The sequence below is a fragment of the Phytophthora sojae genome (assembly GCF_000149755.1).
Source record: "Phytophthora sojae unplaced genomic scaffold PHYSOscaffold_1, whole genome shotgun sequence".
NCBI lineage: Eukaryota > Oomycota > Peronosporomycetes > Peronosporales > Peronosporaceae > Phytophthora > Phytophthora sojae.
In genome coordinates this window covers 1,350,810-1,366,382 of record NW_009258115.1, presented here as the reverse complement: position 1 = coordinate 1,366,382, position 15,573 = coordinate 1,350,810, and the positions used below count along the sequence as shown (strand labels likewise).

Genomic DNA, 15,573 nt, shown 5'->3' with positions numbered 1-15,573 from the left:
CAACCATGTTAGCCAGATTCACTATGTACTAACAACCAGTTTGCAAACGCTAGTGGTGGCGAACACCTTCCCGCTCCTAGCTTCACAACACAGCATCGAAAATATAGACAATGTCGAGTTCGATCTGTCGAGTCGTAGTGTTTCCACACTACGGGTTTACCAATCTAAATGGGTTGCTGGTCTCGGAAAATGTACCTTCGGGCATAGCAACTGAAGCTGGAGTACACTTTCGAAGAATTATAATAGCACAATACCTTAAAGACACTGGGAGTTGTGCGGCTCCATCGAACAACAAATACAAAAAATGAAGTTCTCTATTTCTCTAAATGAATCTAAAAAAACTGGAAAGTCCAGAGGCTGAAGCTCAATGACCTCCCAATCTCGTGCAGGCTCCGCGTCGCTATCAACACTGCGCCTTAATCGCCATTGCAAACGGTTCGTACGGCGCTTTAAAGTCGATTCCGAGAGCTTCAAGGCGCTCACTATCTCGTTCCACATACGACGAGTATGCCCCGGTGTGTCGGACCTTCATGAAAATATTCCCAAGCCTCAGCCCGCGTGTGTCTTCTGGCCACGGCTCTTGATTCGGAACAACAAAATCGACGGGCACCCAGCCGTGGCCATAAATCTTGCAGTACGCCTCCAATGCGGGCATGATTCTGTAGGTCCACCGGTCGTCTTCCGGGTTCCAGACGAAGCCGATCTCCTTCAACTTGTCCTTGTCTCGCTCCGCCATGTCGTCGTAATTGCCTCTGCAGCGCATATTGGCGACAGTAGCTCCAAGTCTCAGTCCTCTCGTCGTCTTGGGCCAGTTGGGATCGTTGGGCACCACAAAGTTGAAATTCACGTTGCAGTGTCCAAACTCGCGCTTAAACGCGGCCAGCGCCGGTAAAATCTTCGTGTCCCACATGCGCTCTCGCCACGTCAACGTGGAGAACTCGATCTTGTCCAGCTCATGCACGGACGCCTCGCGCTGTGCCTTGTATGTGTCCGCGTACCTGATGCTCGTAATGGTCTGTCCTAGTCGGAAACCCCAAAGCACTTTAGGCCATCGGTCATCGTCCGACGGCACTACAAACACGCTGGGCACTTCACTGTGGCCGTTGATCTCGTAGTATTTCTGCAGCGACGGCAGCACGAATACATTCCACTTGTGTTGCCGCATATCCCACGGGAAGTTCAGGGCTATCAGGTCGTTCTCGGTGAAGAACGGTATTTTTTTGCCCTGTTGCTTGAGCACGCGCAGGTTCCTGCAGTGCATGCCCAGCGGGTAGCCCCAGGCCTCGGCGGGATACCTGGAGTCTCCATAGGGCACGACGAACTTAAGCGGCACCATCAGGTGCTTCTCGGTGGCCAGGAACACTTCCAGACTCGGCGCCACTTTTTCCACCCACGTGCGCGCGCGCCACAGGTCGATTCGGCAGGGACGGCCTTGAGGAGGGCGAGAGGACTCACTGAAGCATTGGACGGCGCTGGGTCTGGTCTCTGAAAGGCCCTTCACGCGGCGTACCAAGCTGCCGCGCGCAGCGAGGAATGCTCGCAGCATTGTTGAGGTTGATACTGAGTATGTGGCCAAGAGCTCAGGAATTAGGGCACGGACTGGTTGACTAAAGGTACGGAAATATATGTTCATTTTGTGATAATAGATCGGTGTAGCACACATAAATTGGTGAAGTGAGCGAGTAATTGTAAAATTTGGGTTGAAGTGGAGTACTCACTAAGATTTGCAGGTTGAATTGTGGCAGCCTTGCTTGCTGTGTCTCGTGTTGGTTTCGTAGCTCTCCTTGTCTCTACTACACGCATGGGATGAGTGGTTTGCAAAGGGCTCAAGTGGGGCAGGATATGCAGCGTGATGTCCATTATGTGTCGACTATTTTTGAGGCTTTATGGGAAGTGGAGAGCTGGAGAACATCGCAGCTCAATCGTTTCCAACGGACTCGATGGATTTCGGCGGCGCTGAGACCATTTCTCCACTCGACTGAAGCAGTTCATACTCAACGCACAACCTACGTGGAGGGCCTGGCCGTCCAACTCAAGCAAGGCAAACAGCAACCATGATGACCGAAAGCAACAACCTCCTGTACCATCCAAACGACGCTGCGTTTGACCGACTTGAAGAAATGGAAGGCGGGGCACTAACGCGATACCCAGTGCTGCGGTCGGTTCCGGTCCCGTCGCCGCGACCGTGGAGCACGCGGGGGGCAATCGCGTTGCTGCTTGTGTGTGGCGTGGTCTTCGGCGTCATTGCCGCTGTGTCGATGGGAGGAACGTCGCCCGATGAAAGCGACGTCGCGAATACAGAGAATCAAGCGAGCACGAACATTGCAGGAGCGGCGACAACGAACGGTTCTGGCAGTCTCGGGGCCACTAATATCGACAGTGGGTCGCTGTGGCACGATGACTCCAACAGCGATTCTGCCGCTGATGAGCTAGTCGAAAGCCCATCCGATAGCGCTTCGGATGATTCATCTGCCTCAAGTGCGCTTGACGATAGCTCAAACTCAGTCGAGGAATCGGTTGAAGCCTCGATTGGCAGTATCGCCTCCTCCACGTTCGAAGACGTCGTGGTCAACCCGTTTGAAGACTCAGCGAGCGACTCGCTGCTCGGCTCCTTTGACGATTCGGCGTCGGATGCAGAAAGCGCATCGGAAGACAATACGCTGGATATCCTGCCCTCGGGATCTGCTTCTACTGACGCTTCGGTGGGTAGCTGGTTTGTTGAGTCGAATTCTGCCTCGGAAGGCATCTCCTGGGATGACAGTGCTTCGGCCGCTGATTGGGATAGCTTCTCGTCATCAACCAGTGCTTTGTCGTCTCAATCTGAAGACAGCTCGCTCGGATTTTAGGCACCAAACGAAGTAGTTTTCGATCGTCTCTACTTGCAAGTGAGTTGCGAGTCCGCGTTTCGCTTTTCGATATGCAAATACAGATCACAATGTCCTCCATTCTCAACAATTCAAGTACAGGTTTCAGTTATTTTTATGTGAAAGTACTTGTAATGACTAGGAGAGCCTTTATCACGAGTCACCGAGCGTTTAAGGTAGTTATTGATTGCACTGAGCAAAACGAAGTGGATAAATACATCTCGGCATGAGTCCACTTGGTGTCGAAACACAACTTTCCATTACCTAGATAGCGCTCGTCCAAGGTTTTTATGCCATTCATCAAATCGAGTCATAAGTACTGTAGCTTCTGGATAACAACATTGTGATGAAAAAAAAAGAATGAGAGTTCGCTATTTTAAAATACTTCAAGAAAATGTCCGAATGGATGTTGCGAAACGGCACTCACTCGCTACCTGGCCTCAATGTCTCCCACTGGCTACCGCCGCTGTGCGGTGATTGCCGCAAAATCTGACGGCTACTGCGACGTCGGATGATCTCGGGGGTGGGTTGTCGATGGCTCCGTTTCAGTTTGGCTTCGGATGCGCTTGACTGATCGAGCGCTGGGGTGGAGGTCAGCTGTCCCTTGCCTGTTTTCCCGTAGAAGATGCGCATCCTTCTTCAGCTGCAGTATCTCCGCCTCTAGAGCTTGGTTCTTTGCCTTGAAGGTTTGTTCGAGCTCCTGAAATTTGCGTCGAAGGCTCGCTCTTGCTCCTGGAATCTGACGTCGACAGCTTGATCGCGCTCCCGAATTTTGCCACCGAAGCGCTCTGCGATTTCATCCAACGTGTTGATCATCCGCGACGAGAAGTTGGCTAAGGCGGCGGTGACCACGGCGTCCACTCTCTGTAGGATGCTGTCGAGGGTACTGTTGACCGTAGCCACCACAAATGACGCTACCGAGAAGAGGGCGCCTCTGTCGGAGCTTCCGGGCCGTTCTCGGTCGAGCTCTCGCTGTCGGACTCGTCGGTACTGGAATAGGCGGGAGTCGACACCTCGCCGTCGGCCATGTTAAGGTCCGTGTCTGGCATCTGCAACCGCGTTAGTGCTAGGCTGGAATAGGATAAGGGAAACCATAGCTTGAAGGACTTACGGATGAAGTGACGGGGCAGTGGGGCCTTCAGGGAAAACCAGAAATGAAGCGATCGCCACCACTCCGACTCGATTTTCGAATCGGAGGGTGACCAAAGGAATCGATATGTATCAGATGATGGCTTGTTGCCATTGCTGCAAGGTGGATACGCGGCAATTTCAATGCAAAGTGTCATAATGAGTAACTACGACGATAATTTGGTATGTTAAGGTATGAATGGTTTACTTGATGTGAAAAATGATTGAATGCACTCACTTACCGGTACCTGTTCTCAACGCCCAGGTTGTTCCAACCTCGAATGCAGCGACAATTGGCCGTAGCGCCCAAACCTGGCTGAGCGACCGAGCAACGGCGATAAAAGCCGGCTACTGTCGCGCCTTGCTTAATTAATCTCGGAGGTGGGTAGTCGATGGCCCAGGGTTAGTTTCACTTCGAAGGCGCTTGATCGATCGAGTACTCGGGATGAGGTCGGCGTTCCCTTCCCTGGACTCGAGAAGTAGCCGCATATCCTTCTTCCTTTCCAGCACTTCTGCCTTCAGCGCCTTCAGATCTTGATTCTGGGATTCAAGGGTTTGTTCCAGTCCCCGGACTTTGGCGGCGTGGACTCGACCCTGCTCCTGGAGTTTAGCGACGAGTGCTTGATCCTGCTCCCGGAATTTGTCGCGGATGGTGGCTAGAAGCTCGTCGAACATGGTGCTCATAAACAATTTCAGGCCGTCGACAGTAGCGTCCATCGCAGTAACCGTTTCCTGCACGGTGTTGTGGGCAGCGTCGATCTGAGCGTCCATACTCGTCACGATCCTTTCCAGCCTCAGCACGATGTTGTCGCAGGCAGCGGTGACTACACCCGCCACAACCGGCATGAGCCAGCCGTTCGCAGAAGCCGATGCCTCCTCTGCTACCGAGTTGTCGGAGTCGGAGTCTTCGGTGCTGGACTGGGAGGGGCTCGAACACATCTCGTTCTCGGCCATGTTGACGTCCGTGTCTGGCATCTGCAACCCAATCAATTAATGTAAAGCATCAGGCTGGTCGATATAAAGGTGGGCCACTGCTCGCAAGACTTACCGTGGATGAAGCTGTGGGGCTGTGAGCTCTACGAGGCGGAACCGGAAATGAGGTCGCCCTGGTCATTGCGTCATTGCGAGCACTTCAACTTGAAAGAATCGGTAATGAATCACTACAGATAAAAACAAATAAGTCGACCGAAGGTGTCTCGAATGTATCCACAGATATTCTTACGTGGAGAACAAAAGCAAATTGCGAGCTTCTAGAAAATGGCAGTAGCGAAGAACTTGCTGGCGGTGCGTGCCAAGGTGGCCGAGGCTGTGGCCAAGAGCGCGCGGCAGCAGCAGTGCACGCTGGTGGCGGTGAGCAAGACCAAGCCCGTGGAAGACCTGCAGGAGGCCTACGAGGCCGACCAGCGCCACTTCGGCGAGAACTACGTACGCATTTCCACGTTTTGGAGGTATCATTTCTTATTTGTGGTACTTATACATTTATTTGTGGTATAATGCATGTAGATCCAAGAGCTGGTGCAGAAGGCGCCGCTGCTGCCAAAGGACGTCAAGTGGCACTACATCGGCCACGTGCAGTCCAACAAGGCCAAGCCGCTCGTGCGGGACGTGCCCAACCTCTTCGTGGTGGAGACCGTGGACTCCATCAAGATCGCTAATGCCCTCAACAAGGCGTCGGGCGAGTTCCGCAGCGAGAAGCTCAACGTCATGGTGCAGGTAAACACCAGCGAGGAGGAGCAGAAGTCGGGCATCGACGCCGACGGCTCGGTCGAGCTGGCGCAGCACATCGTGTCGTCCTGTGAGCACCTGAACCTCACGGGGCTCATGACCATTGGTCGCTACGGAGACACGACGTCCGAGTGCTTCGACCGCCTCGTGGCCTGCCGCAAGCGCGTGGCTGAGGCCATCGGCAAGGCTGAGACGGACCTGGACCTTAGTATGGGCATGTCGGGCGACTTCGAGCTCGCGGTGAGTCTGGCACATGGTTCTGAAGTGATATTGTTGTTGAGAGTAGTTGGGCTGATGGTGTCTTTTGTGTGTGCATGGTTAGATCTCTTGTGGCAGCACGCACGTACGTGTGGGGTCGACCATCTTCGGTGCTCGCAACTACGCAAACAAGGAGTAGAGTGGACGGGTGATGATGACTCGTGTTCTGCAGGCTACAGTGTCTTAGAGCAGATCAAACGTCAATGCAGATTGCAAGATAAGGTTAATGTTCTCTGAAATTTATTTCAGAGTCTACCGGTGATACCACTTTCCACGCTAATTACATATATCAGAGTTTAGCGACTCCCTCTTTGCTTGAATTGCATATCTGCTGTACGGGTCACCCATTTCTTAAACTTCATAAATAATGTTTTTTGTTAAAAAACACAGCCTTCGTAATTTAAAGGGTCTGATTGTCCGAAGATCTTATCGATAAGTATACAAAGTAAACAGTGGATGATAGAATGCAATATGAAAAAAACCTCTAGTACTTTATACCTCTGGTCTTTATGAATCACCCACGTGAATGTTGACCCTGTCGGCGACGCGTCCATCTTCGTGCAACCTGCGACTGCAAGTAATTTAAACGGTAATTTATTAGGTGGGTGTTTTCTTGGGATAAATGCAAATTTTCATTTAACCCATGGATAATCGACACAAGCCGAATTTTCGGTCTCTACCTGCGGCCGAGTACGGTGGTGCTGGCTTGCTGGGGGTGGCGACATCCGCGTCGCTGCCATTTAAGAAGCGCTACGCACCGACAGCGGGCGACTTTTTCATGGTCGTGGACAGCGACGTCATCTTCGCCAAGAATCTGGACATGTGGAACATCATGGCCGAAGCAATCGATGTGATCGACCCCCGCATCCACGGACAGGGCGCGTCGTGGTACTGCCCGAAGTAAAAATATTGATGGAAGGGCGGAGCGCTTACTCAATCATTGTTGCATGCATCTGCTAGCATAGCGTCGTTGTTGCTAGTGTATCTCACCCACTCTTGAACGCAATGGACTTCAGACTGAAATGCTCGAAGCGATCCTACTTCCTAAAGTTGATCGGCTTCAAGTTGAGCATAAGTGCGCCTATAATACTCGACAGCACATGAAATTGCTTTAGCGTTGCTACTGCACGGCTGCCACTCCGACTCAAGTGGATGTTCTACAAAGACCTGATCCCGAACTACACGTTCACGTGCCATTCGTGTCTGCTGGCATCTCCACTCCCGTCTGGATGCTGGCCAATCCGAGTCGCGACTCGATGGGGGCTTACGGCCTCCGCACTTGTGTCAAGATGTGCCCCAACGACTTCATTCCGCCGTCTGAGGCTTGACAAGATAGTGAACGAAGACCTGTTCAAAATGGATCAGGTGCACGCTGCGCGGCAGGGGCGCCGCTCAGGAGAATGTTTGAGAAGTACGGACGATATGTGTTATGTGTGTACAGTTAAAATTTAAGAAAAGGTTGTCCAGAGATTTGGAGCAACTGAACCAGCGTGTTTCGACTCAGTGCCGAAAGCACTTGCGCTCTCGTCATATTAGGTTGCGCAAGTTACCATCCACATGTCAACAAAACTTTAACTGTCAATGAAGTGACGAGCACCAAGAGGTTTGTCAGAAGATGGCGAGCACCTAACGTGCAAGTAGCCTAGAGCAACATGCACCAAACAAAGTAGCAGACACTTGAAGCTAAAAGTTTGGACTTCACAGCCGAAATTTCAGAGCTTCTTCGTGCACAGCACGACTTTGTGTGTTTTATTCTCGGATCATTTTTCGGATCATTTTTCGCACTTCTCCAGCGCATTTCGCCTTCTCCTGCATACATGCACATGTAGTATCTCGATAATTGCCCGTTGAAACTCCTTATTAACTCACCACGAGTTGGCCGCTTCTGCAGTAGTAGGCTTGCTACGAAAGGTTTAGAAGAGAAAGAAAGAGAAAACAAACACATCTGCCGCAACTTTGGATGAGAAACCGCTTCTTGGAATTGGGTTCTGCTTTCACTGAGAGCAGAATAACTCTTGCTCAATACTTAGTACTCCTGCAACAGCCGAGGACGGCGTACGATCACGCAAATAGGATACGAATTTCGTTCGCCGAGGGCTTTGCGGTGTAGATAGCGAGGCACCAGTCTGCGCGGGCGGTGGGCGATCTCCAACACCATCGTGCTGGCCAGCCTGTCATTTGGACCCGCCGTCTCCATTTCCCACTGCATGAACGGGTGGACCTCCACTGCGCTCAGCCGCTCACGCATGCCCGACAGCCGCCTCTGGTCGTCTGCGACCGCCACGACTCCGTCGAAGCTCGGTCCTTGGGTGTCGGCGACTCGACGGACGATGTCGGCGGTGAGCGACTCACAAGTTATGGTGGGGGGACGCTCGCATAGCCAGCTTGGCAACGGAGGCGAGCTCGGAGCTCCAGCCTCAACGGCGTTTATGCGTAAGATAAACGCGTTCAAAGCGTTGAAGTTCCACTTAAAAAGCAGAGCGAAGCCCTCGGCCGCATAGTTGGATACCTTCGTCATGAACGAACGACACACAGTCGAGGGGTAAATATTCTGCACCAAATCAAGAGTACTCAAAGATGTATGCCTTCCATGGTGGCTGCTGGAGGTCTTCGTTTCTCCTGCTCGGAAAATAAGTTGTGCAGCTGCGAACGCTCGGGACAGTCTGTCTGTTTCAATCAATCACAAATACGACAGGTATGCCAACTGTAAGCACCCGCAAAAAACATCTTTCAATTCGTGTACTGCAGCGTCCCTGCGCTCCGTTTTTTTTTTTCGCCATTTATTATCCCTGAAGTTATCTGTAGTCCACGACCTCTAGTCAAGATCGCGCCGTATCCCCCCCAAGGCAATTTTGTCGTGCGTAGCGGTCGTGGCGACCAAAGCGTTAGACTCCCCGGTAGTCGTGGCAAAGCAGCTTTGGAATTAAAGGGCTCATAAAAAATAGTCTGCTCAATGTCTCTGTAAAAGTTGGCGTGAGAACTACTACATAGCTTCCCGTAACTACGATCCGTAAGTGTCTCCTGTGGATCACACTTTCGACTTCTGCTTTATGCACTGGCATGGCCATGAATACTTATAGTATAGCTATCATCGACACAGACCCTCCAAAAATTACCTAAGCTTATGGTAACTATACACATGGGTATGTCAAGCTGCAAATATTTCTCAAGCGTTCATTTGATTTGAGTTTCTCTTGTTTGCCACTTCTCCAAACTTGCTATAGCCTTGCTCGTTTTAGGCGTGTGCCGGCGGGTTGACAGTGTGTGTGAGCTGTAAAATGATGATGGGAGATGTGCGGCGGAACTCCTTGCTGGGGGACCACGTTGGTCCTCCAAGCGCTAACTTGCTGCGTTGTGTCGATTCTGTTTCCTCCTGACAAAGCTTGTGTTGTTACAGTTTGAAAATTTGTATCATCTCGAGTCGATTGAGAAAAGTCATCGCTATCGCCATTTGACATTTTTCTCCAGAGCACGTCAGCCGGAAGCTTCCAGGCTTGGACGATGCGGCGCTCCCAGCGCCTACAGGAGAAGAGGCTGGCGACGATGGGGCCTCGTCGTTCCCAGAGCCTACTGGATACGAGTAAGCGCCGACCCGCCACCTGCGCCGCCGAAAAGACCCCGGCGCTCCAGCAGAAGCGCGACTCGAGCTGCCACAGTCGACGTGGTACACCGTTGCAGTTGCTTACTTCCCTTATGACTAATCCCGACGCACCTCACATGTGTACTGTGGTGGCATGTGAACTTCACATTGTGAAGGCTGACCCCGCGGTCGTCTTTAAATGGCACTACGAGGATCTCGCGCAGTTCGTCACAACGGCGAACGCGCTCGTCGCCGGAGCGCCCGGAGCGCCTCGAACGCCAGGTTGGCTGCGCGTCCGCCCCCCTGGCATGACTTGCGAGTCGCTCACGGTCGACATTGTCGATCACATCGCTCACTCGCATGGCTCCAGTTTCGGTGGCGTGATGGCCATCGCCGCCGACATGAGGCGGATGGTGGCCATGCGGGAGCGGCTGAGCGCAGTGGAGGCCCACCCGTTCATGCAGAGAGGCATGGAGACGGCACACCCAACAGCCCACCTCGCCACGACATTCCTCGTGGGGATCGCCGACTGCCCGCACAGACTGGAGGCGAACTTCATGAATCGAGATCCTCTCGGCAACGACATTCACCTCCTATTCGCGTGAATACCTGCCCGAACGAGACACGACATGACAGCTGCAGTCTACTGCAGTTATGGCTAGATACGCATAGCAGTCACGTTCTACTGGTAAGCTTAATCACTTTTTGCTTGCTGCACTGCTTTTATTGTTTGATTTGCTTAGCATATCTTCCTGCTGGAGTTATCATCGTCCGGCAGCAACAGAAAGTTTCTGTGTATTTTCAGACCTTGGAGGTACCTATCGATGGCCATTGACAACCGTTGGTATTTGGTTGTGGATGTACAGCGTATACTTGACGGGCTCGTACATCTATCCGCCGGGCTTTGCCAGATAACTCACATACCGGTGGCTCGTGTTTGCACTTCCCTTAGAGGAGATCAAACGCCAGTGCAGATTGCAAGTTGAGGTTGTCGTGCTTGTTGTTCACTGACCACTTTGCGGCTGCTCGCTTTGCATCCTCCGTCGCCATACACTCTTTCGCAGTGGGGTCCTCCTCTTCTTTCTGCTGCTGATGGCGGTCGAGTCTGTCCTTTTCCTGGCGCACGATGTCCTCCACGTCGATATAGGTCGTCTCCGGCTCGGTCGGGTACATCTCACGCCACGATTTGCCGGCCGCTTTTGCCTTCTCCTGCATTTCCTCGACCTCGGCCCGCCGCTTCTTGCGTTTATCTTCTGCCTCCTTCGCCTTTTGCTCCCGTTCGATCCTCCGTTGCTCCAAAATGTGCATGGACATCATGTCCTTGCGGTGGAATCGGTCCTCGGGAAGTTCTTCGTCCTCCATAACAGGATCCCACCGTGGTGTTGCTTTCAATGCAGATCCGTTCCCAACCAGAGACTCGTTAGAATCAGCAGCGTTGGCGAGGTGGAACATCTCTACAAGAGACTTAGGCTTCGGTTGGGCAGAATCAGTCGCGGATGACGCGGTATCTTGAGTCTCAGCTCCATTTTCTTCCTCTAGCGCGCGTGCAAGCAACCAGGGCGCTGAGCCGCTGTCAGGTTTGACAGCATCCCATGACTTGTCGATGGTGAGTGTAATCTCCATGGAATTTCGGGATCGATTCAAGCAAACCTTCGCTGAACTTACTTCGACTGGGTACGGAAGGAAGATTTCTGCAAGAGAATGCATCGAACTGTTAGTCTCCGCAACACCAACACCGGGCAAGAATAGGACTTACCTAAATCGTGGTGAGTAGCAGCTTTGACGATCAACAGCTCAGCATGCAGCTCCAAGTCGACATCAGTGGCCGTCTTCACTTCGTTCTCAAACCGAACAGACACAATCAACTGAGAGCCCGCCTGCTGCAGAACCTCAGGTGACAGAGGCGTGCTACCCTTCATAATAGACGGAAGTCTCGAGCATACCGTGGGCTCACTGCCGTGCTTTTCGAACAGCTCGCACTTCGCTGTAGCCGTCTTCGGTGCCTTGGACGATTTATTTGCTGCTGGTTTCACGCTACGCGTCTGTTTAGAAGCTGTCGAGTGGCTCGCAGCGACTTCTTGGATAATTGGTGCCTGGGTTTTACGAATGTAGTGTTTGGGAGGAGGAAGCTCGCCGCGGTACGTCAGTCGCGGTAGCTTGTAGCGGTCGTCAAGCTTGATTTTGTACTATTCGAAGTAGACGACGTCAGTTCGCTTAGCGGACAGTAGGTAGTTCACGAGGAGAAGACTATTTTCCGCACCTTTTGATCAATGTACTCGATCGCCAGCTCGCACACAAAATTACGAAAGGCTCCTGTTTTGTCTGCTTGGCAGTCTTCGACGACCTTCGTGTTCACAGCCACGTCAAAAGCCAGCGAGCTCACTCCCTTCTTGTCCTTCACCTCGTGCGGAGCACCCAGGCTCAGTGGCACATGAATCCCCTACACAGAACAGAAAATAAGCTATTGTTTAGTGCTGCTCACCATCCCGATAAATATATGGGAGGCTATCTTACCTCTTGTTCCTTGCCCTCGTCGTCCAGCTTCTTCTTCTCCGAGAATCCCTGGATCTCGTCGGCGTACACTACGTTCACGAATACCTGTAGCAGCCGGATCAGAACTTGCAGCTACAGTAGCTATACCCCTTTCATACCCCGTCTCACCTTCTTTTTGCTCTTGACGTCATTCGTCTTCATCACGAAGCCAGGCTTCACATCGATGTACATCTACCAACCACCAATTGCCAAATGTGAGTCTCCTGGCTGTTGCGTCGGCCCCAGTAGCCACCAAATAATTTATCACGTACCCCTTCCGGAGTCGCTTTCAAGCCGTCCTCCCCCATGACCTTGTCCCCAGGGAACAGCGGCTTGAAATCTGCCCCCCCCCCATTAATTGCCCAATACACCACAACACGCAGATGAGTAATAGCCCCAGGCTGCTCTCTCTCTCGTCCTGCAGTCGGTCGCACCTGGCGAATTGGCGTCTGCGGCTCCTCCCCGTGCACCTGCAGTGCTCTTGAGCATGTCGAACAGCGCCGCATCCGCGCCACCTTGCGGAGCACCTCCCCCATGCTCGGGTCCCAGCCCCGCAGCCTGCAGCTGGCTCTGCATCGTGGCGATGAACTGCTTGTAGCCCTCCGGGTCGGTCTTCTCCAAATTGTCCAGCCACTGCGCACCACAAGCAAGAGCGAGCTCGGTCACCAGTCTGCACCGAGATCACAGCGCATTGAGGGCAACCAAGGCACGTACGTCCGCGTACTGCTCCATGGCGGCGTCGTCCATCGGAGCGTCCATCGCCTAATCTGGTGAAGAGTCACGAAAAGTGGAAATGACTTGGATTCCTCCCTGTAAGTACGACGCTTTGATATGTGGGTATCAAAGCACAATATTCAATATTATTTTAGGTAGAAAATTGCGATATCAATCAGATATTTCATATACCATCATTTCAAATCTCATCGATCTCATCGAATAACAAATGAAACAATTGGCGGGAACCCGGGTTCCCGCAAATGATACCGACCAAATCGCGAATTATTTATTTTATTTTTGGTCTCCATATTGGTCAAGTTAAACCCTCATACCTAAGAGCATCTCCAGCGGTTGGTCTCAAACACGGTTTTATCCTAAAAGTAACGCTGTTAAGACTTGGCCGAGATTTAAGGCTTCCACCAGAAGGTCCTATTGCAGGTTTTAACTTCACCGGGACCTATAGATTGGCTTTCGGGTCTTAAAATAAGACCACAATCTTAATGCCACCCATACAAAACTGAAGAGTCGCCGTATTTAAAAGATTGCACCAAGACTGAATGCAATTTTCACATGCGGGAATGGACTTATAAGACTCGCTTTAGCCCGCTGGAAGTAAGTCGGTCTGCGCGGGTCTCAACTGTAAAATTGTGGTCTCAAAGACCCTGTTACGTCTTAGGATAAGACCCACCGCTGGAGATGCTCTAAGTGCTGTCGATGAAGGACTACCCTCAAAATATGCCACCGGTACTGAATAGACCCAAATAACATACCTTACCATGTCCAAGTTTATCTTTCATGAGCAGGAGGACAGCGATAAGACCGGGAAGCACTGTACCGCTGCACAAGGCAAGCGTCTGGATTTTCGTGGAGAGACACAGGACGAGGGCGAAGGTGAATTAACCTTCCGTTCCCCTACTGAGCTTTAGCTGCGTTCTATGTAGGTCATAGACCAACACTTCAATACATTTGCTCATACATGTGTACCGGTAGTTTTGGGGGAACCGGGGTCCCGATGGGTACCCGGGTTCCCGCCGATTATTTCAAATACTGGTTTGCGGGCTTTGGCCCGCGGTGTTCGCAGTTCGGTCGCTTTTTATTACTGTATCCCAAAACCTGTAGAGTAGAAAACTTTATTTACTACTAGTGTACTATGTAGTAGCTGTACAAGAGCGTTGCGTGAAGAAGTTCTTGAATTTTAGCACATGCTCTAATTTTTGTATTGTGAAGTACCATGCGTCCAATTGCTGGGTCGCTTACGCTGCTCGATCTGCCGTGGCGGATCTACATGAACTCACACTACAGATATTCATGCTGCATACTTGCACAGCTTCAAGCTGCCAGACTGAACTTCAGTTCAGTTGAATGTATAATTTGTTTATTTTTCTCGGGTTATCGGGGCTATATGTCCAATTGTGACGCCTGCAACTTGATTTTGTAGAATTGCTATACTGACTTCCACGCCGTTTAGCTCTCCTCACTTCGAAATCGGCTCGCAACAAACAGTCTGCACCCACTATCATTAATCAATAGCGATAATTTTGTTTACTCAACGACGGTTTATCATTGCTGCTGCTGTGGCATCCGAAATGTACATGTAGATATCGTATCGTAGAAATGACAGTCACTTGTGTAAACTAACTTAGCCGTTACGACGACGACCCTGCTCGCTTGCTGCTCAGATACGGTCGATTCTTCGCAGATTACATTGATTAACTGATCACCCCTCTTTATTAGTGCTGCTGCCTGGTTAGCTTATCGCCGAAAGCATGCTCTGAGCTCTAATGAACCGGAGTTTGCGCTGCTATGCTGTAAAATAATTGCTGTAGAACTGTCATTGCTGTTGTTTCACATGGCTCTATAACCGATAATGCAACCTTATGTTGCATTATCTCAAACATCCGCAGGGGCGCAAACGACAGTTCTTACGTTGTTTCAGCTGGCAGACGAAGCACAGCAACGCGAGGAGCTTAGAATGTTGTGGCTGTTCGGTTCAAGGACAAATTCATACCGCTTAAGTCTCCGGTTGGAGGCAAACTATAGCTACGCTATCGAAAATTGGTCATCTGTTGGTGACGAGTGGATTAAAGAATCTACAAAAGACGGAGCTGATGGATCAGTAGAAAATAAATTGTCAGATATCGCTGGAGGTTTAGATAAGAAGTTTATTGTGAACAAGTCGACTGAGACTCATGACGCCGCCCAGTTGGTGAATTTTGCGCTTGACTCGGCGAGTGAAGTCATTTCACCGGTCCTCGCAAAGTAAATTTTGCGGAAGTATTTCGCTTCGCCCTCGTTCGGGCAAACAAGCGTATCCACAAATATCATCGTACAGGGGAATTTTTGCAGTCCTGGTTGCTTCGGCGTACAAGTTCGTTGTGACTCAAGATAATGACGTAGGAGCGTTGACGTCGTTGGTGTCGATGGGCCGTCCTCTATAGGATAGCACATTCTACGGCATTTTGGAGGCATATGCCGACCAGTTCGATGCTACGAACAGCGCAATTGTCCTGGCATCCTGAAATTTGATGACTGGGCTGTATCCGAAGATCTCTAACTACACCGAGTACACCGGGACTTTGTAGACTGGGTTTTTGCTGACGTTTCAATGTTCCAGGGGCGTCGAGATCGGTCTCGCACTTGATGGGGACATTATTTTACTTATTCCCGGAGTGTGACAAACTTCTCGCTGTTTACTCCTCGGGGACCCGGTGCTGGCTTTGGGAGGGACCAAAATTTGGTAGGGGGGGGGGCTATGTGTCTTCGTTGTCC

At 51.4% G+C, this 15,573-nt stretch overlaps 7 protein-coding genes across 7 annotated transcripts; 3 read left to right on the top strand and 4 right to left on the bottom strand.

Annotated features, from left to right (window-relative positions):
* Positions 1-403: 403 nt before the first annotated feature.
* On the bottom strand, positions 404-1,336 carry PHYSODRAFT_467172 (hypothetical protein; the record flags this gene model as incomplete). The annotated part of the gene is made up of 1 exon (XM_009515855.1): positions 404-1,336. The coding sequence occupies one exon, from the start codon at positions 1,334-1,336 to the stop codon at positions 404-406; it is 933 nt and encodes a 310-aa protein (XP_009514150.1).
* A 718-nt stretch (positions 1,337-2,054) lies between these two features.
* Positions 2,055-2,846, top strand: PHYSODRAFT_320750 (hypothetical protein; the record flags this gene model as incomplete). The annotated part of the gene is made up of 1 exon (XM_009515854.1): positions 2,055-2,846. One exon carries the CDS (start codon positions 2,055-2,057, stop codon positions 2,844-2,846), a length of 792 nt encoding a protein of 263 aa, XP_009514149.1.
* Positions 2,847-3,360: 514 nt separating this feature from the next.
* PHYSODRAFT_320749 (hypothetical protein) lies at positions 3,361-4,967 on the bottom strand (the record flags this gene model as incomplete). The annotated part of the gene is made up of 4 exons (XM_009515853.1): positions 3,361-3,564; positions 3,609-3,750; positions 3,783-3,906; positions 4,433-4,967. 4 exons carry the CDS (start codon positions 4,965-4,967, stop codon positions 3,361-3,363), a joined length of 1,005 nt encoding a protein of 334 aa, XP_009514148.1.
* Positions 4,968-5,249: 282 nt separating this feature from the next.
* On the top strand, positions 5,250-6,293 carry PHYSODRAFT_348828 (hypothetical protein; the record flags this gene model as incomplete). Its single annotated transcript, XM_009515852.1, has 3 exons — positions 5,250-5,417; positions 5,496-5,957; positions 6,040-6,293. 3 exons carry the CDS (start codon positions 5,250-5,252, stop codon positions 6,112-6,114), a joined length of 705 nt encoding a protein of 234 aa, XP_009514147.1. The 3' UTR covers positions 6,115-6,293.
* Positions 6,294-8,133: 1,840 nt separating this feature from the next.
* Positions 8,134-8,457, bottom strand: PHYSODRAFT_420575 (hypothetical protein; the record flags this gene model as incomplete). The annotated part of the gene is made up of 1 exon (XM_009515851.1): positions 8,134-8,457. A coding segment is annotated over one exon (324 nt), but the record flags the coding sequence as incomplete, so codon positions are not given.
* Positions 8,458-9,722: 1,265 nt separating this feature from the next.
* Positions 9,723-10,064, top strand: PHYSODRAFT_420878 (hypothetical protein; the record flags this gene model as incomplete). The annotated part of the gene is made up of 1 exon (XM_009515850.1): positions 9,723-10,064. A coding segment is annotated over one exon (342 nt), but the record flags the coding sequence as incomplete, so codon positions are not given.
* Positions 10,065-10,503: 439 nt separating this feature from the next.
* PHYSODRAFT_470498 (hypothetical protein) lies at positions 10,504-12,846 on the bottom strand (the record flags this gene model as incomplete). Its single annotated transcript, XM_009515849.1, has 9 exons — positions 10,504-11,246; positions 11,312-11,549; positions 11,631-11,741; positions 11,816-11,995; positions 12,070-12,153; positions 12,217-12,279; positions 12,360-12,427; positions 12,522-12,720; positions 12,802-12,846. The coding sequence occupies 9 exons, from the start codon at positions 12,844-12,846 to the stop codon at positions 10,504-10,506; spliced, it is 1,731 nt and encodes a 576-aa protein (XP_009514144.1).
* Positions 12,847-15,573: the final 2,727 nt, after the last annotated feature.